General features: G+C 43.1%; 2 protein-coding genes across 2 annotated transcripts; one reads left to right on the top strand and one right to left on the bottom strand.

Annotated features, from left to right (window-relative positions):
* Positions 1-796: 796 nt before the first annotated feature.
* cnot6l (CCR4-NOT transcription complex, subunit 6-like) lies at positions 797-18,889 on the bottom strand. Its single transcript, XM_079354244.1, has 12 exons — positions 18,807-18,889; positions 14,116-14,237; positions 11,248-11,434; positions 10,948-11,033; positions 10,773-10,862; positions 10,587-10,655; positions 10,337-10,494; positions 8,397-8,551; positions 7,862-8,013; positions 6,530-6,757; positions 6,068-6,270; positions 797-3,300 (listed from the first exon to the last, which is right to left on the bottom strand). The coding sequence occupies exons 2-12, from the start codon at positions 14,225-14,227 to the stop codon at positions 3,085-3,087; spliced, it is 1,656 nt and encodes a 551-aa protein (XP_079210370.1). The 5' UTR covers positions 14,228-14,237; positions 18,807-18,889; the 3' UTR covers positions 797-3,084.
* A 269-nt stretch (positions 18,890-19,158) lies between these two features.
* Positions 19,159-25,542, top strand: mrpl1 (mitochondrial ribosomal protein L1). Its single transcript, XM_079369717.1, has 9 exons — positions 19,159-19,240; positions 19,663-19,762; positions 19,848-20,109; positions 20,213-20,296; positions 20,466-20,537; positions 22,038-22,149; positions 22,336-22,436; positions 22,526-22,607; positions 25,299-25,542. The coding sequence occupies exons 1-9, from the start codon at positions 19,210-19,212 to the stop codon at positions 25,415-25,417; spliced, it is 963 nt and encodes a 320-aa protein (XP_079225843.1). The 5' UTR covers positions 19,159-19,209; the 3' UTR covers positions 25,418-25,542.
* The last annotated feature ends 992 nt before the right edge of the window (positions 25,543-26,534 follow it).

Raw genomic sequence — 26,534 nt, 5'->3', positions numbered from 1 at the left:
TGGTTATACTGGTGGGTGTTGCACGTGTCGCCTTGTAAAGTACGACTGCCCCCTACTGGCCGGGCGTGAGAACTACATCGTTTTCACTCAGGCAAGACCTGCAGTGTAGACGATCTGTACTTCGAATCCGGAGTGGGGTCGTTTCGATGAGTTTCTAGGGTGCGTCTCCGTGTAAACTAGGCCTAAGGTCCAGGTCCATACGAGGCCTTAGTGAGTGATGGGGTCGCGGGGTCACCCAGGTGAGTCCATGGACCGTGCACATCAGGAGAGGGAGCCACTTCGTGGCACCCCTCCTGTTTTCCTTTTTTCCTCTAACTCTAACCCAAAACTTATAAGGTTTTTCATTACTCCAGCTCAAAAGAAAGCATTACACAAATTCCTCTGCATGCTGGCGACAGTGTGGGTGGGTTATTACTGGGAGGTGATTAAAAACCGGTAAACCTACAGTGGAGGAGTGGTTTGACATATGTTTAAGATGGACCCACCTTTTTGAAAAGATGGGAAAGATGAATAAAATATGTAGTGCCAATAAAACCATCATGTGTCAGTGAGGTTTACCCCAACATGTTTGTTTACTAAGTTCTTGTTCTTATTTTACTATATTTCAAAATTGGTTATGTTACTGGGTGTATGCTTCTGTACTGATTACTGAGTATGGGATACTTTACCATGAACCATGATTGTACAGTGGCAGTTTTTTGAGTGGAAAGTTTGACTGTATTATCACTGTCTGTATGGACTTGAAAGATCATAAAAAAAGAAGAAAAGAAGAACAAATAAAAGCCATCGACAAAAAGAGCTTTTAAAACTGAAGATTTATCTTTTTTCTCCAAAACTGTAAAACTGAATCGTACAAAGTACCATCAAAGACTGTGGGTTGATAAAGACTTCAGAAACACAGATTACGTCTCTGAGAGTGTGAGGGAAAGGTGATCAGCTTTATCTTCACACCTTCTTCACAAAAACAAACAATCTGAATCAACTGTTAAAGAGACAACGGTTCTTTGTCCTTACAGATTTCTGTTAAAGGCATTTTTATAAAATCAGACACCCAGCTTGGAGAGTTTAGCAGTGAAGTATCTGACTGAAAACAGATTTTTAAAATAAACAACATAAAACAGGAGGGTTATTTATAGCACACCCTAACCCTAACGCTTGTGCAAAAAAAACAAAGCTGAAATTACTTGAAGGCTTTGGCTGATCCTGAAGAACTTAGTTGGTTTCTGTTTACATCACAGCTTTCCTTTTTAAATACCTCTGTCTGTTCAAGATATGGGAATTAATTAAATGTGTCACTCTGAAACATTCCAAAGGTTATGAAAACTGAGATCCTCTGGATTTCATTTGTTACACTTGTATGCTGTTTGTCCCTTCTCCCCTCCAGTTGTCTCCAGCTCTGCTCAGGTGAAGCTGCTGGTTGCAACATGCACATGGCCTCAGAACTGAAGCTTTCAGTTTAGGTTGATGCTGAGTTCAGAAGGAGGGTTGATGCTGGTGGACTGCTGTCTTCTGCCTCTCAGTCAGGGAATGTGTGTTTTTGATTAGGGTTAGGGTAGGAGAGTTAAACAAATACATGTTTGTTTTCATACCCACTCCAACTAAGTTTACCAAAGTATCACCTGTGCATAACAGCCTGCATCACATGCAAGTAATAAAAAGAATACACGTACATAAGGACCTGCATCACTTGTACGTAGAGACAACTCTGTTTTAAAGTTAGGGTTCTGTGTTCTCCTGTTCTATTCCACTCTTCCTGACTCCCAGAGTCAGTTTTTCTCATGAATATTTCATGTGCAACCGTAGGTTGAGTATTTAATTACCGGTTTCATCTGAGGACTCATTCCTTATCATCTTCTTACTTATGCAGGTCACTGTAATAGCTGTGAGTCAACCAAATAGCATTGCATAATTTCAATTATAGTTAAGCTTGTTGCTGAGGGCCTCCTGACCATATGATCGGAGCAGCATGTTTGTCCTTCAAAGGCTGCACCAAGTTGTCCCTTTTTCAGGGGGACCAGTGGATCACCTTCAACCTTCAACTTGGAAACACTGATGCCATTGTTTTTATTGATCTCACCTATGGACATCACTGGTAAAACAGATGATTATTGTAGGAGGAAAGTAATCAGCCACTGTCTGAGCCTAGAGGTTCAGCATCTTTTCCCCAGGGCCACTCCCAATCACCAGCTCAAACTATTGGTTATTGAAGGTCTCCCGTATAACAGAGAGACAAGTCCCTTATCACCAGGGTTCTGCTTGTCTGCTATCTGGGCAGTCCCGTGCCTCTGAGGCTAACCATCTCCACCCCAGAATCAACAAAGGCCAGGGGTTCAGAGATTGAGGCCTTGGGGCCCGCAGTTGGTTGTTTCCGTTGATTCCGTTGTTGGTATAAATCATCCAGTCAGAAGAACTGCCTCTGGCAGTCAGGAATGGTGAAATAGGACACAGATTATGTATGTAACCATGGTTCTATGAACCCTGGATGGCTGCCTGTTCTCAGTCTCTCAGAAGTCTTTGAGATGCAAGAAGAATGTAGTTATACTTGTCCAGAGTACGGAGGTCATCAGAGAGCACACTCAACTCAAAATGAGATATTCAGTGAGAAGAACTGCCTATGGCAGTCATCCACAGTTCATGGAATCGTGGTTAGATATGTAACCTTCATTTTATGGTATCAGGGTTCTGTGTTCTACCAACAGCTCTTTGCAGTTTTTCTGAGTTTATTTAAACATTTTTCAGTTAATTTTGTCATGATGAAAACCTTTGTAGGACATAAACAGAACATGAACATTGTTCTTCATGTTTATATTCTGCCATCTTGGTGATTTGGGGTTACCATTGCAATTTCCTCCCCAGACCAACATTTGATATCAACTTTGAAAGAGATAAACCCCCCCCCCCCTCTTTTTCCATGTGTGAAAAAAAGCAGACGAATACTTCACTCCATTTCGGTGTCAATGGTTTTTGAACAGGATTGCAAAACTTTACAGGGTCTGTAGAAACTGGTGGGTAGGAGGTCCAGCATAAATTTGAAGGAGAGCTGTGTTTGAAGGGGAGGAAGGAGGAGGGCAGGTGACCCAGGCACTACCTGTGGAGTGGAAGGTGCAGCCCATTGAGGGAAGGGGATGGGTGGGCGGCCTTCAGCTCTAGCTGGGCGAGAAGGGAGAAGTGGTCGGAGGGGATGTGGGGGTGAGGGCAGCCGGTGATGTTGTTATTGACGAGCCATTGGCTGTCTAGCGGTCCCATCAGGCCGAGCACGCTCAGATGAGTCTTAGAGAAGAAGATGTAGTCAATCACTCCCTGCAGGTAAACAGAAAACAGGAGATCAATCTATCTATCTACCACCCATATCATAAGACACAGTTTAGTCACAAAATAGCAGTGAAGATTGACCTGCATGATAATGCAAAACCTTTACAAGTGTTTTCCAAAGTTTTCACAGAAGAACTGTGGTTGTCACTGAGACAAATTCATATGCAAAACAAAGCAGGAACTCCATCAAGAAGTAAGTAGACCCCTGTTACAGTAACAGAGAGTAAAGCCTTCATTGGACTGTATATCGCCATGTGCTGCCAGCAAGGACAGACTACTGCCAACAAGAAAAGAAGCTATTTCAGACACATTTCCTCAAAGCCATGGCAAGGGACAGGTTTGCAATGATCTGGAGATAGGAAAAATAATAATAATATTCATGGCAAAACATGGCAGTGGTATTGAATAGGTTCAAGCTTCAAAGGTTTTATTTGTTACATACTCATACAGGATGCGCAGTGAAGTGATGTACTGTACTTCTGTGCTCAACTGAAGTAAAAATAGAAACAGATAAAATACAGAGCAATGTAATAAGATAAAATACAGGTAAGGGTTTTAGCACAAGTTAGAATTACCGTAAATTCCGTACTATTGAGCGCACCTGGATATAAGCCGCACCGGCTAAAAATAAGTAAATAAATGTATTTGTACATATATAAGCCGCACTTGATTATAAGCCGCAGGTGTCCACGCTATAACAAGAGCTATTTACACAGACGTAGGCTACCGGAAACATCCGCAAATACTGTAGCGTCCGTACGGACGTTAAAGGACGACGAGAGCGTTCAAATAATAACTTTTAATAACCCGGTCACTGTCGGCCGTGACCACGCCGTTTACAGCGGAGAACAACAACTTTTAATAACCCGATCACTGTCGGCCGTGACCACGCCGTTTACAGCAGAGAGCAACACACATAACTTGCTGTAACAATCCAACTCTCTCCCCCAGCGTTCTCTCATACAGCCACTCAACACGTTCTCGCTGGTGCATTCACTGACTCTCCACATAATCGGAATTATGAACACATTATCAACTACTGACTTTACAACATGAACCGTTACAATACGAAGCCTAGCCGACGGTGTCTGTAACACGGCTGATGAAAAAGATGACCGTAATATATTTCACAAGAAAAAGTCCATCCATTCACTTCCTCAGAATGACTTCATCACTCACTTCCTCAGTCTCTGTTGTCGCTGTCAGTGTCATCTTAACGTGCAGCAGCTCTGTTAGCTTCTTTGACAGCCAGGTCGATCGCCTTTAACTTGAAAGCTGCATCATATGTATTTCTCCGTGTGTTTTCCATGATGAGGGTGCGTGCATGAAGCGCAAAATGACTGATATTAAGATCCGACGTGACGAAGTCAAATGTTTTTGCGGCAGAAGCTCATTGTCCCCCATAAAAAATCCATAAATAAGCCGCACCGGAGTAGAAGCCGCAGTGCTCGAAGTGTGAGAAAAAAGTAGCGGCTTATAGTCCGGAATTTACGGTAAGTTATGGCTAATTTAACTGTACAATAGCTGTGAAAACAATGTGCAATGGTTATGAATGAAAAGTGTTATAATAAAAGTTCAAACTAGATTGACAGGCAGAAGTTCATATGTTGAAGTTCAATGTGGCTGGGTTTAAAGTTTTCAGAGTGCAGAGTTCAGGGCTCTAATTGCAGCAGGGAAAAAAACTGTTCCTCATCCTCTCTATGTGTTTTATAAAATAAATAATAAAAGTAAGGGTTAAGGGTCCTAACTTTTAATTTGTTTATCCCCTCCCAACAGAACTGATTGGTCACCCAAAATAAATAATCTGGGCGTAAATGGAATTTGGGTTTCTGCAATTCCACCAATACTTTTATATATCCTTGTCCAGAATTGTTGAACTTTGTCACAGGACCACAAAACGTGAACTAAATTACCCTCCTCAGATTTACATCGCCAACAATATGATGTGGCTTTTAGTCCCAACCTATTCAATCTGGAGGGTGTCCCGTAAAAGCGTTGTATAATCTTAAATTGGATGAGGCGTACTCTTGCACCCGAGACACTGTTTTAACACTCCTACAAATCACATCTCACTCCCCGTCATCCAGTGTAAAAATCAGATCCCTTTCCCATGTCTTCTTTAGAGCTTACATAGTACCATTACCTAGCATCTGCATCATCATGGTGTAATGATGCCTCATGACCTTTTCCATAACTCTTCAGTAAGTCATCCAGGAGCTCTGCAGCTTTGGGAGCTGAAGAGCTGGATCCAAAGATCCATTACTATATATACATATCCCCTAAAGTTACCACACCACGTTCTATCCAAACCTTCCCATGAAGGGGGATTACTTACTACATAAGTCATACGTGTAGTTGGCGTGATCGTCCTGGGCATGTGTTTACCTTGAAGTCATACGTGTAGTTGGTGTGATGTGTTTACCTTGAAGTCATACGTGTAGTTGGTGTGATGTGTTTACCTTGAAGTCATACGTGTAGTTGGCGTGATGTGTTTACCTTGAAGTCATACGTGTAGTTGGTGTGATGTGTTTACCTTGAAGTCATACGTGCAGTTGGCGTGATGTGTTTACCTTGAAGTCATACGTGCAGTTGGCGTGATGTGTTTACCTTGAAGTCATACGTGCAGTTGGCGTGATGTGTTTACCTTGAAGTCATACGTGTAGTTGGCGTGATGTGTTTACCTTGAAGTCATACGTGTAGTTGGCGTGATGTGTTTACCTTGAAGTCATACGTGTAGTTGGCGTGATGTGTTTACCTTGAAGTCATACGTGTAGTTGGTGTGAGGCATCAGCTTGCTGTCGTAGGCGCTCTTCAGATGAAAGCTGTGGGTGATGCTGCCATCTGAGTTGCCGTTCTTCCCGTTGCAGTTGAAGTTCGTCAAACATTCACTGTAGCGGAGCTCCTTGAAGTCCTTGTGATTTTCGGCGACGCAACCTTTGCTGAGGTATTCAACCACACCTGGATCACACACAGGTCAAATGTAATTGGCTCCAAAAATCCATAAAATTACATTTTCAAATGTCAAAATGTTTTAATGTTTAAATAAAATATTTCCTGTTTAAATAAAAGTTGTTTGGCTTGTACTGGCATCTGATACTGGTTCTGGTATGTCAGAGTTACTTTAGAAGAATTCAACCCTAACCCAATCTGACGAAGGTCATTATTATTGTTATTTTTTAAATATTATTTTTATCAGTATTTATCTAGATGGTTGTACCGGAGTCGGGTAGTGAGTTGAGATCGGCACAGAGCACAATCGGGATGGACGATGGGTCGGAGGACGGCGAGTCGGTTGCCATGGAGCCCTTAGTCCGTTCAGTGATGCTTTTTAACTCTGACAGAAACATCATCGTCTGGATCAATTTCACGTCTGAGAACTCTGGGTCCCAGTGCATGTGGGCGTTTGCTACCAGGATCAACTGCCTGTCCTGAGGAGGTTTCACACCTGAAACCATAGAAAAAGAAACAGAGTTAAAGTCTTTATAAGGAAGAACAGCAAATAAATCAGGCTCAGTCTGAAAGCACAACAAAAACATTTCATTGAAAGTCTTATGAAAGCTTCAACACATAAAAACAAATATAATCATGTAGTTTAATCATCTAATTTAGTGACACCTAATAGCAGAATCACATCACCACACATCAATGGTATATTATATAGTTAATATATAAATTTACAATAACACTAAGGTTTTAATAATATTACTAGATTTTATTCATTTAGGGTTAGGGTTAGCACTTTTCATTTCACTCAAATACACTGTACAGTTGGTTTAAAAAGACAGAAAGAGGACGAAACAATAAGGACAAACAGACAATTCGACATTACACATGAGACGAAAAACAACATCAAGGAACAGATCCAGAGACAGAGCAAACAGTACAATAATACATACATTAAAAGATAGTTTATAAAGGTGAGTTTTAAAAGTGATTTAATAGTGGAAGGGTCAGTGCAGTTCTTATTATGTGCAAAGAGTGAATTCCAGGGAGTGGGGGCGGCATGGAGAGGTCTCTGTCCCCCCAGGTTCACTGTTTGGTTCTGAGTGGGGGAGACAGGAAGTTGGTGTTGGAGGAACGGAGGCTGTGTAAACGCTGAGAGAGGACCTGGTGGAGGATAACAGTGAGGTAGGAGGGGGGTTTTATTTCCAAGTTCATTCATACATACAAGGAATGTGACTTGGGTATTAGTGCCAAAACAGTTACCAAAGGACATGAAACAGAATTAGCAAGACTTAAATAATAAAATATAAGAACAACTTCAATAGTTTCACAAAAGGGTCCCTTGAGGTGCAGTCATTGGTGTAGAGGGAGAAGAGCAGTGGGGAGAGGACACACCCCTGGGGGGTACCAGTGCTGATTGTCATGGTGCTGGATGTGATGCTCCCAAGCCTTACCTCTCGTCAGTCAGGAAGTTGGTGGTCCACTGACAGGTGGAGGTGCCATCTTGGCACAGGCACGAGATATGCAATTGTCATTGACAGGGGGGTGTGACCAGAAAGAAAAAACACAAAACAGAACATGGAGAGGCGTCCTCTGATATTCTTACCTTCAGAGAAAATGTCCTTGTTGACTTCGAGCAGCACGGCGACCCCGATGTTATCTTTGGTCATCACTCTGTTCAACATCACCTCGGAGCCCTCAGAGTTCGCCATGGCGACCTGGTTAAACTCAACTGTGTGTTTCTGGACCAAAGTAAACCTGCAGAAATAAAGCAGATTTAATACCGTGGATTTAAAAGCTATTTCTTACTTTGATATCAACAAATATGTGTTAACGATTATTCCTGGACATTTTTATATATTTTGCACAGCTGTATATGGACTAATCTCCTGTGTGAATATATTTTTATTTTTTATTCAACATTGTTGCTGGGCTGTTTGTCACCAACAAAATGTTGTTGTATTACATACAATAACAATAAAGTGTCTAATGTATTTATCAGTCCGCTCTGCCTCCCTAAATTCATCTCCTGTTTTAAACATAAAACAAAAACAAGCTAAAGCACCAAGAACAATTTGAAACATAAATCCTGTGACTTCATCTTTTTTAAACTATTGATAATTAACAATAGCTGTACTCACTTCTGTGTCTTGAAGAAAATAGCACAGCCGTCCACATGTTTCCTCTCCGATTCAGAAACAAGTTTAGCCCGAGACTTCGGACAGAAATATCCATCATACCCATGATCCTTCAGGGTTTCTAGAAACAAAGTGTAGTACTGCTCCGTCTCCACCTCCTGCACATAGATAGATAGACATTAGCATTAGACTTAAACTTATATAGCATAATGTACATAACCTGTGCAGTTAGCATTAGCATTAGACTTAAAACTTATATAGCATAATGTACATAACCTGTGCAGTTAGCATTAGCATTAGACTTAAAACTTATATAGCATAATGTACATAACCTGTGCAGTTAGCATTAGCATTAGACTTAAAACTTATATAGCATAATGTACATAACCTGTGCAGTTAGCATTAGCATTAGACTTAAAACTAATATAGCATAATGTACATAACCTGTGAAGGAGAGAAAAACATGTGCTGGTTAAAAGAGACCTGTAAACAGTTAAAGAGCCTTAGAAACAAAGTGCTGACCTTCTAGAAACTAGTTCCATGTGCACGTACAGAGGTGTTTGAGGTAGTGCCAGAGGTGTGAGTACAGTCATTAAACAGTCAATGCAGGGATGCAGATTAAACATGTACAACAGTAAAACAGGTAAGAATGTATAAAGAGCTCCCTCTGCTGACTGGCTGCAGTATAGGCCACATGCTCCGCCTCTTCTAACACATGGGTCAAACTTTAAAATCTAATTGACGGATTAAGCTGGGTCCTTGTAATATGGCAATAAGTAAGGTCATTTACCTGCTTTTTGTGAGGGGTCTTTAGAAAACACTTGTTGTGAATTTATGCTATACAAATAAAGATTGACCAATTGTAATTGATAAATACACATCAGATACATGTTTCTCAGACGGATAGTTGGTTCATGTCACAGTATTTATTTTTCTGACAAGTTAAATCACCATTAATTATTTGATGTTATAAAAAGGAGTTTAACGCTATGATTGACAGCTGTGTTGGCTTATGAGGTTCCTGCATTGTTGTGTGAAACAGATTAGAGGAATAGTGAGAAAGAGCATAACAACTACGAACACAAGAGTCCTTGAATTTTCCCTCGATCTCAGTGTCTACTTCAAACCAACACAAGAGTATGTTGTGCTGTAGACTGAACCCACGGAAGTGACCTTTGACCTTTGAATAGGAAATTCCACCTGAGGGACCAAGGTAGAGGCATGTTTTGGTTACATGACGGGGTGGGACATCCTACGCTATTGAGTGGACTGCACAACTCTTGCTTTAAAAGATGTCAGCAGTTCCAAGTCAGCACTGGTCTCAGGGGGGAGGAGGTGGAGTCACTTTGTCTTTGTGGGCATCAGTTTGGTTGCACCAAGCTGGATATTGATCTGTGGTTACATAGAGGGACTGGCTGGGATGACAAGGAGCTCAGTGTGGGTTTTCAGGTGGCATTCATTCATCCATTCAGAGCTATGAGTGAGGCATGATGAGATTCTACCTGAGACTGTAACATCGTCTGGAATGAGGGGAAGAGCTAAATATCGTCAGCATAGCAGTGGTATGAGAAGCCATGAAAGTCAATTACTGAACAAAATCAGCTTGTGTATATGGAGAAGACAAGGGGAACGCACACTAAGAGATGATGCCTGGTGAGTTCAGAATTCTCCTTAAGCGCCACCTTCAGGCCAAAGTGTCATTATCTTTAATTTCCTAACAACTTACCTGCAAATTAAAAACATTAATGCTATCAGCAAGCGACTTAACTTTGATGTGTAACATTGTTTGTATTCATGGCAAAATGTTAGCATTTTAGCATTGTTCTTGTTAGCATATGAGCCTGCTGATGTAACCATTTAGATCAGGGTTGAGCAGCTAGCTAAGCTTTTTCATACTAACCGTGCTAGCAAACCTGTAAGCTGATGGCACTGTGCTCGCTCACCTGCAGGCTGATGATGTCAGCGTCACAGTGCGTGATCTCCTCCATGATGCCTTTCTTCCTGTACTCCCAGCTTAGCGCCCATGATGGACAGTAGCCATACAGCTGCCGTGTGGCGTATTTATCACACAACACGTTATAACACATGACTGTGAACACAGCTGCAGAGGTTGAAGAAGAGGATTCAGTTTAATGTCTGTAAATACCTGTAACCCTGAGAAGCTTTACAGTCAGACATCAAACTGTAACGTACCCGTTGGACTCGTCTGGTCTCTCTCCCTCACAGTGATCCACGGTCTCTGGGGCAGCTGCTCAGGGTGAACTGACACAGGTACAGGTGAGAGAGCTACTCATTAAACTGTGACAAACACAGATTAAACATGTTCTAATATACCTGTATAATATATCTTAGGTAGAAATGGAGCTCAGATAAGATTACCAGCCAGGTTGTCAAGCATGTAGTTCAGAAGTTTCCGGGTTCCATCAGGTTCCTGGTACAGGTTCAGGATGTCTTGGGACAAAGGGTTTCCTATAAAACATTAAATTATTGCAAATGTTTCATATTTTATAATTTGGTGTTCTTAACAATGCAAATGTTTATAATGAAAGAGAACCTTTTAGCCCCAGGGTTTGCAGCTGGAAAAGTCTCCCAAGTTCATAAGGCAGGACTCGCAAAAGATTGTTGTTTAAAAGTAATTCCCTGAAAAAATTAAAATCATCATCTTTATGAAAGTGTCACAGTGAACCAAACTTATTCTTTTTGCTTTAGATCAATGAGGCAGAGCAATGCCTTGCAAAGTTTGGAAAAAAGATTTCCAACATGAGAAAATGTGATAAAAAAACAACAACAACCAATCAACATGTTGGGAGTCATGTTGCCCTGCCAGTTTCCAACCTAAAAAAATGTTGCTCACCTGAGAGAGACCATGTTGCCTATTTCGGCAGGCAGGCTTCGCAGCTTGTTGGACGACAGGTTTAGGTAGACCAAGTGAGGCAGGTTGGCAATGTCAGGGGGGAGACGGGTCAGGTTGTTGTCATTGATGTGAAGTGCTGTCAGGTGAGTGAGTTGCCATAAAGATTTGCTCAAACTCCGAACACGACCTGAGGAACAAAACATGGGCTGAATGGTAAATGGAGCTTGAGTTTGTAGATTTCTTTTCTTATCTTTTGACTACTCAAAGCGCTTTTACACTGCAGGTCACACGGACACATTCGTATCTTACTCTGTGACTGGATTCTAACCTGTACTAACATACTAACACACTAACACGCTAACACACTAACACACTAACACGCTAACACACTAACACTTATTCTAACCTGTACTAACACACTAACACGCTAACACGCTAACACACTAACACTTATTCTAACCTGTACTACCACACTAACACACTAACACGCTAACACGTTAACACACTAACACTTATTCTAACCTGTACTAACACACTAACACGCTAACACTTATTCTAACCTGTACTAACACGCTAACACACTAACACGCTAACACTTATTCTAACCTGTACTAACACGCTAACACACTAACACTCTAACACTTATTCTAACCTGTACTACCACACTAACACACTAACACGCTAACACACTAACACTTATTCTAACCTGTACTAACACACTAACACGCTAACACTTATTCTAACCTGTACTAACACACTAACACGCTAACATGTATTCTAACCTGTACTAACACTAACACACTAACACGCTAACACTTATTCTAACCTGTACTAACACGCTAACACACTAACACGCTAACACTTATTCTAACCTGTACTACCACACTAACACACTAACACGCTAACACACTAACACTTATTCTAACCTGTACTAACACACTAACATGCTAACACTTATTCTAACCTGTACTAACACACTAACACGCTAACATGTATTCTAACCTGTACTAACACTAACACGCTAACACGCTAACACTTATTCTAACCTGTACTAACACGCTAACACACTAACACTTACTCTAACCTGTACTAACACACTAACACTTATTCTAACCTGTACTAACACACTAACACACTAACAAGCTAACACACTAACACTTATGCTAACCTGTACTAACACGCTAACACACTAACACTTATTCTAACCTGTACTAACACACTAACACGCTAACAAGCTAACACACTAACACTTATTTTAACCTGTACTGACACGCTAACACACTAACACGCTAACACACTAACACACTAACACGCTAACACTTATTCTAACCTGTACTAACACACTAACACGCTAACACACTAACACGTATTCTAACCTGTACTAACACACTAACACGCTAACACGCTAACACTTATTCTAACCTGTACTAACACACTAACACACTAACGCTTATTCTAACCTGTACTAACACACTAACACTTATTCTAACCTGTACTAACACACTTACACGCTAACACGCTAACACTTATTCTAACCTGTACTAACACACTAACACTTATTCTAACCTGTACTAACACGTTAACACTTATTCTAACCTGTACTAACACGCTAACACTTATTCTAACCTGTACTAACACACTAACACGCTAACACGCTAACACACTAACACTTATTCTTAACCTGTACTAACACGCTAACACACTAACACTTATTCTAACCTGTACTAACACACTAACACTTATTCTAACCTGTACTAACACACTAACACACTAACACGCTAACACTTATTCTAACCTGTACTAACACACTAACACACTAACACGCTAACACTTATTCTAACCTGTACTAACACACTAACACACTAACACACTAACACTTATTCTAACCTGTACTAACACGCTAACACACTAACACGCTAACACAGTAACACTTATTCTAACCTGTACTAACACACTAACACTTATTCTAACCTGTACTAACACGCTAACACACTAACACGCTAACACACTAACACTTATTCTTCTTTTACACTTTATTCTAGTTGATAGGTTAAATGTGTTTGTATAGTTCCACTGTCGTTGCGCCACCGGCGCCCCAAGAGTCCATCAGTATTAACTCATCCATTCATACACATTCACACACTGATGGTAGAGGCTGCTGCAGAGTAAAGAGTCCATCAGTATTAACTCATCCATTCATACACATTCACACACTGATGGTAGAGGCTGCTGCAGAGTAAAGAGTCCATCAGTATTAACTCATCCATTCATACACATTCACACACTGATGGTAGAGGCTGCTGCAGAGTGAAGAGTCCATCAGTATGAACTCATCCATTCATACACATTCACACACTGATGGTAGAGGCTGCTGCAGAGTAAAGAGTCCATCAGTATTAACTCATCCATTCATACACATTCACACACTGATGGTAGAGGCTGCTGCAGAGTAAAGAGTCCATCAGTATTAACTCATCCATTCATACACATTCACACACTGATGGTAGAGGCTGCTGCAGTGTAAAGAGTCCATCAGTATTAACTCATCCATTCATACACATTCACACACTGATGGTAGAGGCTGCTGCAGAGTAAAGAGTCCATCAGTATTAACTCATCCATTCATACACATTCACACAACAGAGTGGGCATTTGGGGTTTTAGTGTCTTGAACACTTAATTGCAGGGGCTGGGGATTGAACCTCTGACCTTTTGAAGGAGAGAGGACGTACCATAACCCAGCTGAGCCACAGCCATCTCTTTTTGTATATAGAAACACCTGAATGTGAACAGTTAATGAAACCTGACCTTTACTGCTCTCATGGTTGGTGTATACCATCAGTCCCACAGTAGAACAGGTAGACGTACCTGAGATCTCGAGTTCGGCCCAGTAAGACTTCTTTCCATTGGCCGCCTCCTCAGCTGACATAATGGTGTAACATCGACGAGGATCTGGAGGATCATATTTTTCTTTTGGCATAACTGTCAATCTAAACACAGCAAAACATGTTCAGTCAGAAAAAAAACACTTCTTGATATTTCGTTCATCAACGGTTCTTCATGAGCTTTTATTATCGTGTTATAGACATCTCAAGCGTGTTATAGTTACAGACGTGTGATAAGCGTGTTACAGACATGTCATAAACTCCTTATAAGCAGGTTACAGATATTTCAAGCGTGTTAGTTACAAAGTCTGTAATGTTTCATCTCTTTTTTTATATTTTTTAATATATATTTTATATATATTTTTTATATTTCACCAGTTTTTATATTTCACCAGTTTGTAAGCTGTCCCACCAGGAAGAACAGGACAATAGACCTCCTGTATGCAAACGTGAAGGACGCCTACACTGCCACCCCCCTACCACCTCTGGGTAAGTCCGATCACAACCTGGTCCTACTCAAGCCACAGTACAAGACTAAGATCCAGAGACAACCGGTAACAACACGCACCTTCAGAAAGTGGTCTCCTGAGGCAGAGGAGGCTCTCAGAGACTGTTTTGAGACCACTGACTGGAGTGCCCTGCAAGAGACCCATGGTGATGACATTGAGGGGGTCACACACTGCACAACTGACTACATGAACTTCTGTATGGACGTTGTGGTTCCCACTAAAACTGTGCGCTGCTTCCCGAACAACAAGCCCTGGATCACCAGCGATGTCAAGGAGATCCTTAACAGGAAGAAAAGGGCATTCAAGGAGGGAGACCAGGCAGAGCTGAAGCGTGTGCAGGGGGAACTCAAGGTCAGACTCCGAGAGGCAAAGGAGGATTACAGAAGGAAGGTAGAACAGAAGCTGCAGAAGAACAACATGAGGGAGGTCTGGGAGGGCATGAAAACCATCACAGGCTGCAAGAAGAAAAACAACAACGCAGAAGACGGGGACCCTGAGAGAGCAAACGAGCTCAACTTGTTTTTTAACAGGTCCGACAGCCCCGTCGCTGCAGCCAGTGCCTGTCCCCCCAGCAACCCCCTACACACCCCCTCCCCCCCTCTCACTCCCCCCAACACCTCCACCAGGACAGATACAACCTCCAGTGACAATCCATCCCCCATCCCCCCTCCCCCCCACCATCACCAGAGACCAGGTTAGAAAGGAGCTGAAGAGACTCCGCCCCAGGAAGGCAGCCGGCCCGGACAAGGTGTGTCCCAGGATGCTAAAGGCCTGCTCTGCTGAGCTGGGGGAGCCACTTCAGCACGTCTTCAACATGAGCCTGCGGCTTGGGAAGGTTCCTATACTCTGGAAGACCTCGTGCCTCACCCCGGTCCCCAAGAAGAAAAACCCCAGTGAGCCAGGAGACTTCAGACCAATCGCTCTGACATCCCACGTTATGAAGACCTTTGAACGGCTGCTGCTCCAACACCTCAGACCCCAGGTCCAACACGCACAGGATCCCCTGCAGTTAGCATACCAGGCAAAGGTGGGCGTGGACGATGCCATCCTCTATCTTCTACACAGGGCTTACTCTCATCTGGACAAAGGGAGCAGCGTGATGAGAATCATGTTCTTTGATTTCTCAAGCGCTTTCGACACCATCCATCCCCTCCTACTGAGAGACAAGCTGACCGAGATGAGGGTGGACTCGCACCTGGTGAGGTGGATCACGGACTACCTCACAGAGAGACCACAGTACGTCAGACTGAAGGACTGCACATCTGACATGTGGTCAGCAGCACCGGTGCACCACAGGGGACCGTGCTCTCCCCTGTCCTGTTCACCCTGTACACCTCTGACTTCCAGTATAACTCCGAGCTCTGCCACATGCAGAAATACTCGGACGACACTGCGATAGTTGGTTGTGTCAGGGATGGACAGGAGGAGGAGTACAGGAGCCTGATCGAGGACTTTGTGACGTGGTGCAGTGCCAACCATCTGCAGCTAAACACCTCCAAGACCAAGGAGATGGTGGTGGACTTCGGAAGGAACAAACCACATCTAGAACCCTATTTCCATCGGGGGGGTCGACGTGGAGGTGGTCAGGACCTACGGGTATCTGGGGCTGCAGCTGGATGACAAGCTGGACTGGTCGCCTAACATGGACACTACCTGCAGGAAGGGACAGAGTCGTCTGTACTTCCTGAGAAGGCTGGGGTCCTTCAACATCTGCAAAAAGCTGCTGCAGATGTTCTACCAGTCTGTGGTGTCCAGCGTCCTCTTCTACGCAGTGGTGTGCTGGGGAGGAAGCTGCAAGAAGAGGGACGCAGCACGCCTGGACAGACTGGTGAGGAGGGCCGGCTCTGTGGTGGGCACAGAGCTGGAGTCACTGGTGACAGTGGTAGAGAGGAGGTCTCTGGACAAAATGCTCTCCATCATGGACAACACACACCACCCTCTGCACAGCACCTTCACCGGGCAGAGGAGCATGTTCAGTGACAGACTGCTGTCACAGTCGTGCTCCACGGACAGACTCAAGAACTCTTTTGTCCCCCTATAGGCCATAAGACTGTACAACACTTCACTGTCACGGCAGGGAAGAAGCACACGGTGAACCCTGGACTCTTTTTTCACTTTTTTTCTCACTGCTCATCTGCACCGCTGACCTCAGAGTCAGCCTCCAGTTGGACACTTTAATGCATATTGATAGTCACCTTACTGAGCACTGGTCACTTTAATGATAATCACCCTAATCATGTCTGGTTTCATCCTACTGTATTGTTAATGCTACATCTGTAATGGTTGACATGATCACCCTAACAAGGTCAAGTTTCACTCTATTGTCTTCAACACTTAATGCTAATCTAACCCTAACCCTAGGCTTTAGGACGCTCTGTGACCGGCTTTAGGACGCTCTCTGACCGGCTTTAGGACGCTCTGTGACCGGCTTTAGGACGCTCTCTGACCGGCTTTAGGACGCTCTTTGACAGGCTTTAGGACGCTCTCTGACCGGCTTTAGGACGCTCTTTGACAGGCTTTAGGACGCTCTCTGACCGGCTTTAGGACGCTCTTTGACAGGCTTTAGGACACTCTCTGACAGGCTTTAGGACACTCTCTGACCGGCTTTAGGACGCTCTCTGACAGGCTTTAGGACGCTCTGTGACAGGCTTTAGGACGCTCTCTGACAGGCTTTAGGACACTCTCTGACCGGCTTTAGGACGCTCTCTGACAGGCTTTAGGACGCTCTGTGACAGGCTTTAGGACGCTCTCTGACCGGCTTTAGGACACTCTCTGACCGGCTTTAGGACGCTCTCTGACAGGCTTTAGGACACTCTCTGACCGGCTTTAGGACGCTCTGTGACCGGCTTTAGGACGCTCTGTGACAGGCTTTAGGACGCTCTTTGACAGGCTTTAGGACGCTCTGTGACAGGCTTTAGGACGCTCTCTGACAGGCTTTAGGACGCTCTTTGACAGGCTTTAGGACGCTCTGTGACAGGCTTTAGGACGCTCTCTGACAGGCTTTAGGACGCTCTCTGACCGGCTTTAGGACGCTCTTTGACAGGCTTTAGGACGCTCTTTGACAGGCTTTAGGACGCTCTCTGACAGGCTTTAGGACGCTCTTTGACAGGCTTTAGGACGCTCTTTGACAGGCTTTAGGACGCTCTGTGACAGGCTTTAGGACGCTCTGTGACCGGCTTTAGGACGCTCTTTGACAGGCTTTAGGACGCTCTCTGACCGGCTTTAGGACGCTCTTTGACAGGCTTTAGGACGCTCTCTGACAGGCTTTAGGACGCTTTTTGACAGGCTTTAGGACGCTCTCTGACCGGCTTTAGGACGCTCTTTGACAGGCTTTAAGACGCTCTTTGACAGGCTTTAGGACGCTCTCTGACAGGCTTTAGGACGCTCTTTGACAGGCTTTAGGACGCTCTCTGACAGGCTTTAGGACGCTCTTTGACAGGCTTTAGGACGCTCTGTGACCGGCTTTAGGACGCTCTTTGACAGGCTTTAAGACGCTCTTTGACAGGCTTTAGGACGCTCTGTGACCGGCTTTAGGACGCTCTCTGACAGGCTTTAGGACGCTCTTTGACAGGCTTTAGGACGCTCTCTGACAGGCTTTAGGACGCTCTGTGACCGGCTTTAGGACGCTCTCTGACAGGCTTTAGGACGCTCTTTGACCGGCTTTAGGACGCTCTCTGACAGGCTTTAGGACGCTCTGTGACCGGCTTTAGGACGCTCTCTGACAGGCTTTAGGACGCTCTTTGACAGGCTTTAGGACGCTCTGTGACCGGCTTTAGGACGCTCTGTGACAGGCTTTAGGACGCTCTCTGACCGGCTTTAGGACGCTCTGTGACAGGCTTTAGGACGCTCTGTGACCGGCTTTAGGACGCTCTCTGACAGGCTTTAGGACGCTCTCTGACCGGCTTTAGGACGCTCTGTGACCGGCTTTAGGACGCTCTCTGACAGGCTTTAGGACGCTCTCTGACAGGCTTTAGGACGCTCTCTGACCGGCTTTAGGACGCTCTGTGACAGGCTTTAGGACGCTCTCTGACCGGCTTTAGGACGCTCTCTGACAGGCTTTAGGACGCTCTCTGCCCGGTGTCACCGGGTCGGAGCTGGTTCGACATTGAGGCGGACTAAAGTGTAACGTGGACGATGCGTGACATGTGCAGAGAGTGCTTATTACCTTCAGCAGGACAGGAGACATGCAGACACAGCTGGTGAAACCGATCAGTCCCTGAAACAAGAACAACAAACGTCACTTCCGCCTGCTCCCGTATCGTTTTTGTATTTATGTTTTTAATCATTTTGACATCTTATTTCGTGAAATAAATAAAATAAAAATGTGAGGGGAGCTGCAGAGTTTTGTCTACAATATGTTAACGTTTACATATTAAATTAAGAGAAGACTGTGTCATTGTATTTACTGAGTTTAAGATCAAAGCTGAGCCCCGGGATAATAACGTGAAATTGTTTAACAGTTTAATTTTTAAAAAACTTTAATAAAAATTTATTTCGTGTTTTTATTTCCAGGCGGAACCTTTCTTCAGTTGTCGTTGTTTCCACACGGAAAAGCAGCATTAACAGATATGGCTACTTGCACGCGGACTGTGTGGAAAGGTCAGTCGTTTTCATTTAACAAAGACAATAAATTAAAGTCATCATTCATTGAATAATTCATTTCTTGATTTAGTCAAAGTTTTATGATTAGCACGCGACATTAGCACGCGACATGTTCGCGTGCTGTTAACCGCTGCTGACGTCACAACGAACCTCATCTGAAATAGTTCAGATTTAAGGATTTTCCCTTTAATTCATCCTTTAAGCTTTTTCTTAAAAGTAATTAAATATCTGTTATTTCCAAGGCTCTGCCTTAATTCGGCTTTAATTATTTAATGTGGGACCTTTAGAAATATGAAATTATACTTTTTATTTACAGCTAATGACGTTTTAAATAATGTTAAATATGATGTGTGTACATCTCCATTTATTTACCTCATTTACCTTTCATTAATCCTCTCTTTCATCCTCGTCCTGTAAAGGTTTTTCAGTGTTTACAGGATGGCAGCTCAGAGCCAGAGGCCCCGCCCACAAAGGTGTGTCACAGATGAGTGTACCTGCCAGGACCTTCGCCGCCGTCAGGTGACGTCTCAAGTTTAAGTCTTTGATGAAGTACTTTCAAGGTGCTGACGTGTTTTTGACCTTCTGTGATCTTCGTGCTTGTCAGAGCTCTGAAGAAGAAGGAGGAGGAGGAGAAGGAGGTGAAGAAGGAGAAGACAAAGATTGATGATAAAGACAGACACAAGCCGTACGGGAAGACGGCGTGGGCGCCAGTCGATGACGTATATGTGATGAGGTTTTACCCTAGAACAGTCCATGGCGCGGCGGACGCCATTGACCTGTTGAAGAACTTCCAGGTCTTAGACTTCACGCCACAAAATCAAGCGGTTTTCATTGACCTGAAGCTCGACATGAAGCTGGAGAAAAAGGTAAGAAGAGTCGTTAACCTTGAACCTTGTCTCCTGACTGATGTTTTATTGTTTCACCCAAGAAACTTTTAACCTGAAAGTGTTTGACTCACTTCCTCCTCAGAAAAGAGTCGACCCGTTTGTCAGCACCATTCACCTTCCTCATCCCTTCAGGACGACCAACAACAGCGTTTTAGTTTTCACTCAAGTAAGACTTTCAAAGATGCAAAAATAACAAAAACATTTCAAACTGATCGCTTTTAACCCCGTGTGTGTGTGTGTGTGTGTGTGTGTGTGTGTGTGTGTGTGTGTGTGTGTGTGTGTGTGTGTGTGTGTGTGTGTGTGTGTGTGTGTGTGTGTGTGTGTGTGTGTTTCAGGATGAGGATCAGGTGAGAGAAGCTCAGGTACACGGAGCAATGTTAGCTGGAGGAGCAGAACTCATTCAGCCGGTGAGTTTATTTTTAAACAAACATCAAGTTTATTTATCCAATCAGAGATCAGGACTGTTACAAATCAACCAATGAATGTGAGCTTGCCATGAGATCCCGTCCAACGGAACCAGTGAAGAGCGGCAACACTGGCGAGGCCAACACATACGAGGAACATGTCTGACTTGGTGCCAAGGATGTGGACTCAACTCAGGGACCAGATGGCTTGTACCAACGACCCCGGAGCTTTTATTCCTGTAGTATCCCAAACATGACCGTCCAAAGGACACAATCATAAGCTTTCACCAAGTCCACAAAATCCATGTAGACTGGAGCTCCAAAACGCCCTGATAGGGTAAGAGCTGGTCCACTCTCCCAGTGTCAGGATGGAATCCACATTGTTCCTCCTGTATCCGAGGTTCAACACTCTGCTGGAGCCTCCTTCCTAGAGACCCCTGAAAAAGCCTGAAACACCTGTAGTAGTAGTAGTAGTAGTAGTAGTAGTAGTACCAGCACCCATTGCTACCGTGACCACGGCCACAGACGTACACAATACAATTGCATCTCAGTCCGGACAGAGAAGTCTTTGGGACCCTTAAATCCTCTTCGTCATGTCCCATGAACAAGCCAGTGTAGTGCGAGAGTTTTCAGTGACCAAGCAAGTCATGGTGGAGAATATGAAGGAAGAGTCAGTAGTTGCACACAGCGGGTCATCGTTGCTAGCATCAGGGCTGCTGGTGATAGTGAGAAGGTGGCCATCACCAAGGAGCTTTAGATCTAACCCTAACCCTTCATTCCATACCTTGATGAAAAAAGAAAAACAAAGCAAATCCAACGCTGGCCAAAGGAAGAACTTGGGCAGCGCCTATCAGATTTAGGCAAGGAAATTGAAGAGAAATTAAGACATTTTAAGAAATATTATTATATAAGTCTGAGCTGAAGCCTACGTGTTGCCACATGTTTTCCAGACTTGCATTCAGAAATGAGATAAATTGCTTTAAGACTATACTGATAGTACGGTCATTTTTTCCCATATTTGAAAGCCAGTACCATATTGATGAAAATGCTAGTAAAGGTTGTTGTTGTTGCTTTTAAAAAAGGATAATGCATTTGAAGTGAATATAAACAAAACCAACTAGATCGAAAAATAATTTACTTTAGTTTTCAAGATAAGATAATCCTTTATTCATCTCGCCAGCGGGGAAATTTACAGTGTTACAGCAGCAAAGCAGGAAATCACACAGTGCAAAATAAATTAAATATGTGTAGAAAAAAACATGCATCAAAAACAGTAATCAAGAGCTAGTAAGAAAATCTGCATCAATTAAAGAGCTATTAAAAAACATGGCTCAGAAAGGAACAGTTGAAATGGCAGCAGCTTAAAGATGTATAAACACTAACATGCACACAGTGAACATAAGGAGGGAGTGTTAGTGCACAAACTGTCCCATAAATAAATATTACAATGTAATCAAGGGTTAGGGTTAACCCTGGATTTTATTTTGGATTTTATTTTTCCAGATCCTCGATGGCGAGATTTCTGCAGATTTTTACGTGGCTGTTCCTAATATTCTCCAGAAACTTCTCCCGCTGAAAAGCAAACTGAGGAAGAAGTTTCCAAAGAGCAAACGAGGTGAGCTTTGTTTAAGAACTATGTTTCATAATCTCCTGATAAATTATTAATAACAATATTTAAAAACTGTGTTAGGATATAATTAGAGCAGTTTCCTGTATGATCTAAAGGTAAAGACTTATTTCAGATATGTGCGTTATTATCTGATGAATTATTCAGCGTTATTCGTTTCTGTGAAATTTTCAGGTTCAGTTGGCGTCGACATCCCTAAAATGTTGAAATTGTTTAAAACGGGTCACGAGTACCTGGTGGAGAACGAGTGCTTTGTCAGGACTCAGATCGCCACGGTGAATCATTCTGTCGATCTAAGCATGTATTACATGTTTTAATGATATTTCATAATATTCATAATCTGGTTTTTCTTCTTTTTGAACAGCTTGACATGAACAGACATCAAATCTACGAAAATCTAAAAACTATTGTGAACGACGTTTGCTCGCACCGACCTGCTGACAGGGGTACGTTCATCATCACCTTTACAGCTGGACATAGGAAGAATAATACCTTCTTTTTCTTACAGTCATAGTGGGGACAAATACATCAATGATTTTAATTCTTTTTAGGAAAATGTCTTTCTGGAAAGATACCTCCCTCAGAGAAGGGAGAGAGTCTTTGCCCCAAGTGAAGGAGTTCAGTTCTTGTTCACTGTCGAGGTCAAATGGACCGGCGGCTCAGTGTCAGCAGTGATGCTGGCGTTGTGCTTTTGTTCCAGCCCTCATCTCAATCTTTATTTTATTTGTATAGCGTCAATTCAAAACAGGTGTTATCTGGAGACACTTTACATAAAGCAGGTAAAGGACCTTACTGATGGATATATTAAAGAGCTCAGCTGAATCCATCATAGAAGAACAAACTTCCCTTTAACAGGCAGAAATCTTCAGCAGACCCGGATCATGATGAACATCTGATAAACTGAGCTGAGCTTGAAATGGGACAAGATGCAGAAAGAAGAGTAGGATGGGAGAGGTTGTACCCTTGTTTCAGACGCTCGTAATAGACATCTCATTCCTTTGGTCTCTACTCAAAGCCCACGACCCCAGATCTACTCAAAGCCCACTCAAAGCCCACGACCCCAGATCTACTCAAAGCCCACGACCCCAGATCTACTCAAAGCCCACGACCCCAGATCTACTCAAAGCCCACGACCACAGATCTACTCAAAGCCCACGACCCCAGATCTACTCAAAGCCCACGACCACAGATCTACTCAAAGCCCACGACCCCAGATCTACTCAAAGCCCACGACCACAGATCTACTCAAAGCCCACGACCACAGATCTACTCAAAGCCCACGACCACAGATCTACTCAAAGCCCACGACCACAGATCTACTCAAAGCCCACGACCACAGATCTACTCAAAGCCCACGACCCCAGATCTACTCAAAGCCCACGACCACAGATCTACTCAAAGCCCACGACCACAGATCTACTCAAAGCCCACGACCACAGATCTACTTAAAGCCCACGACCACAGATCTACTCAAAGCCCACGACCACAGATCTACTCAAAACCCACGACCACAGATCTCAGATCTACTCAAAGCCCACGACCACAGATCTACTCAAAGCCCACGACCACAGATCTACTCAAAGCCCACGACCACAGATCTACTCAAAGCCCACGACCACAGATCTACTCAAAGCCCACATAGGAGCCGGGTCTGCTGAAGATTTCTGCCTGTTAAAGGGAAGTTTGTTCTTCTATGATGGATTCAGCTGAGCTCTTTAATATATCCACCAGTAAGGTCCTTTACCTGCTTTATGTAAACAATGAACATGTTTACCTGCTTTATGTAAACAATGAGCATGTTTACCTGCTTTATGTAAACAATGAACATGTTTACCTGCTTTATGTAAACAATGAACATGTTTACCTGCTTTATGTAAACAATGAACATGTTTACCTGCTTTATGTAAACAATGAGCATGTTTACCTGCTTTATGTAAACAATGAACATGTTTACCTGCTTTATGTAAACAATGAACATGTTTACCTGCTTTATGTAAACAATGAACATGTTTACCTGCTTTATGTAAACAATGAGCATGTTTACCTGCTTTATGTAAACATAACAATGAACATGTTTACCTGCTTTATGTAAACAATGAACATGTTTACCTGCTTTATGTAAACAATGAACATGTTTACCTGCTTTATGTAAACAATGAACATGTTTACATGCTTTATGTAAACAATGAACATGTTTACCTGCTTTATGTAAACATAACAATGAGCATGTTTACCTGCTTTATGTAAACAATGAGCATGTTTACCTGCTTTATGTAAACAATGAGCATGTTTACCTGCTTTATGTAAACAATGAACATGTTTACCTGCTTTATGTAAACAATGAACATGTTTACCTGCTTTATGTAAACAATGAACATGTTTACCTGCTTTATGTAAACATAACAATGAGCATGTTTACCTGCTTTATGTAAACAATGAGCATGTTTACCTGCTTTATGTAAACAATGAGCATGTTTACCTGCTTTATGTAAACAATGAGCATGTTTACCTGCTTTATGTAAACAATGAGCATGTTTACCTGCTTTATGTAAACAATGAGCATGTTTACCTGCTTTATGTAAACAATGAGCATGTTTACCTGCTTTATGTAAACAATGAACATGTTTACCTGCTTTATGTAAACAATGAGCATGTTTACCTGCTTTATGTAAACAATGAGCATGTTTACCTGCTTTATGTAAACAATGAGCATGTTTACCTGCTTTATGTAAACATAACAATGAACATGTTTACCTGCTTTATGTAAACATAACAATGAACATGTTTACCTGCTTTATGTAAACAATGAGCATGTTTACCTGCTTTATGTAAACAATGAGCATGTTTACCTGCTTTATGTAAACAATGAACATGTTTACCTGCTTTATGTAAACAATGAACATGTTTACCTGCTTTATGTAAACAATGAACATGTTTACCTGCTTTATGTGAAGTGTCTCCAGATAACACCTGTTATAAATTGAATGAAATATGAAATTAAGATTGATTGATTGATTGATTGATTGATGTTGGGAATCTCTTGGGGTTAAGGAGCAGGGGGCCATCATGGGGCCTCCTGGATGGGCGGGGGGGCATGAGGCTTCTCCTTCACTAACCCTCCTCTCTCTCCTCCTCAGGACCGTTCATCGAGCGTGCGATTATGTCGAGTCAGACGAGTGAAGCGGTGTGGTTCAGGAGTGAAGACATTTTACTGAAAGCATCTGATGAGAAGAAGGAGGCGCAGGGGGAGGAGTGACCTTTGTTTGCTTCAGATGTATAAATTACTAAACGATATATAGATCAACATATTGTCTGTGTAGTATATTGATTTATATATATATGTATATATAAAATGTCTTTGAATAAATGTTTTGTATTAAAGTTTTGTTATTTTGTGTTTTCAAAAACTCTGTCACTAATGTAACTCGAGCTCCGATTCCGTCGCTATGGTAACTCCAGCTCTGGAGTTACCATAGCGACGGGTGAGGGTTAGGTGGGAGCCGCTATGAATGATGGGTATTAAAACATGATAACGGGGCTCTAAGACCGGATTAAAGGTTGGCTAAAAAGGAGACCAGCCCGCTGGGTTCTGGACTTCATTAAAGTTCTGGTTTCTCATCTTGTATGTGTAATGTCAGTTAGCTGGGATCAATAACTGTATGAATGAGTTGGCCGTAATGTATTATATGTAGGCCACACCCCCTCTTTCTCTTTGTCATGGCCCCCTAGCATAAGCTTTAGGTAGCTTCTTTGGGGACCAGTTGACCTGCATGGACACTTCTTTGTCTCAAATGTCCAAGAATATGTCTATAAATTAATTAGTCGTCCGCTGCCCCAGGGTTAGGTCAGGGTAAGATTTCATGGATTTAAGAGATAAGTAAAATAAAGGGGGTCCGACCTCCGCCTTGATGGTTGCCTGGGCTGATCACTGGATTTGTGAAGGAGTGTGTGGCGGTCCGGGTCCAGCGTTTTGGACTGGTCACTGGAGACCCTAACTCTACTGCTGATGTGTAAATGTTATGTTTCTAAGATGTCATTGGTCCCCTTTATCTTCTGTGTTTGTGATTATTCAACGTTGTGATGACGGGTTCTATGTGGCAGGGGGCGCCAATGTGTGAGTGCCCGGATGTTTTCAGGATGAGTTATGAGATAGCAGGTCAGAGTGTGTCAGTGTTCAAATTCAAAAAACTTTATTTATTCCTGGGGGCAATTCAAGACACACAACCAGCAGTGTTTGGTGACCAGTGTGACGGCCCAGTGAACAGCACGGGGTCCCGCCTCTGCCCCTCCTGGAAGTGATCCAGGAGTTTCAGCCTCCTGTGGAAGGTGTGCAGGTCCCCCCTGAGCTCCGGCCGGGTGGGTGGGTTGGGTGT

The sequence above is a fragment of the Symphodus melops genome (assembly GCF_947650265.1).
Source record: "Symphodus melops genome assembly, chromosome: 1".
Lineage (NCBI taxonomy): Eukaryota > Metazoa > Chordata > Actinopteri > Labriformes > Labridae > Symphodus > Symphodus melops.
This window is presented reverse-complemented; position numbering and strand designations above follow the sequence as displayed.

What these genes read in the sequence shown, in the direction of transcription:
- cnot6l (XM_079354244.1), bottom strand. Translation starts at nt 14,227, where the DNA reads ATGCCAAAAGAAAAATATGATCCTCCAGATCCTCGTCGATGTTACACC. An exon ending in CATGCTTGACAACCTGGCTG is followed by an intron (nt 10,656 to 10,772) that starts GTAATCTTATCT and finishes TACCTGTGTCAG; the next exon opens with TTCACCCTGAGCAGCTGCCC. An exon ending in ACTACACGTATGACTTCAAG is followed by an intron (nt 3,301 to 6,067) that starts GTAAACACATCA and finishes GTTTACCTGCAG; the next exon opens with GGAGTGATTGACTACATCTT.
- mrpl1 (XM_079369717.1), top strand. Translation starts at nt 19,210, where the DNA reads ATGGCTACTTGCACGCGGACTGTGTGGAAAG. An exon ending in CACGCGGACTGTGTGGAAAG is followed by an intron (nt 19,241 to 19,662) that starts GTCAGTCGTTTT and finishes CGTCCTGTAAAG; the next exon opens with GTTTTTCAGTGTTTACAGGA. An exon ending in GCACCGACCTGCTGACAGGG is followed by an intron (nt 22,608 to 25,298) that starts GTACGTTCATCA and finishes TCTCCTCCTCAG; the next exon opens with GACCGTTCATCGAGCGTGCG.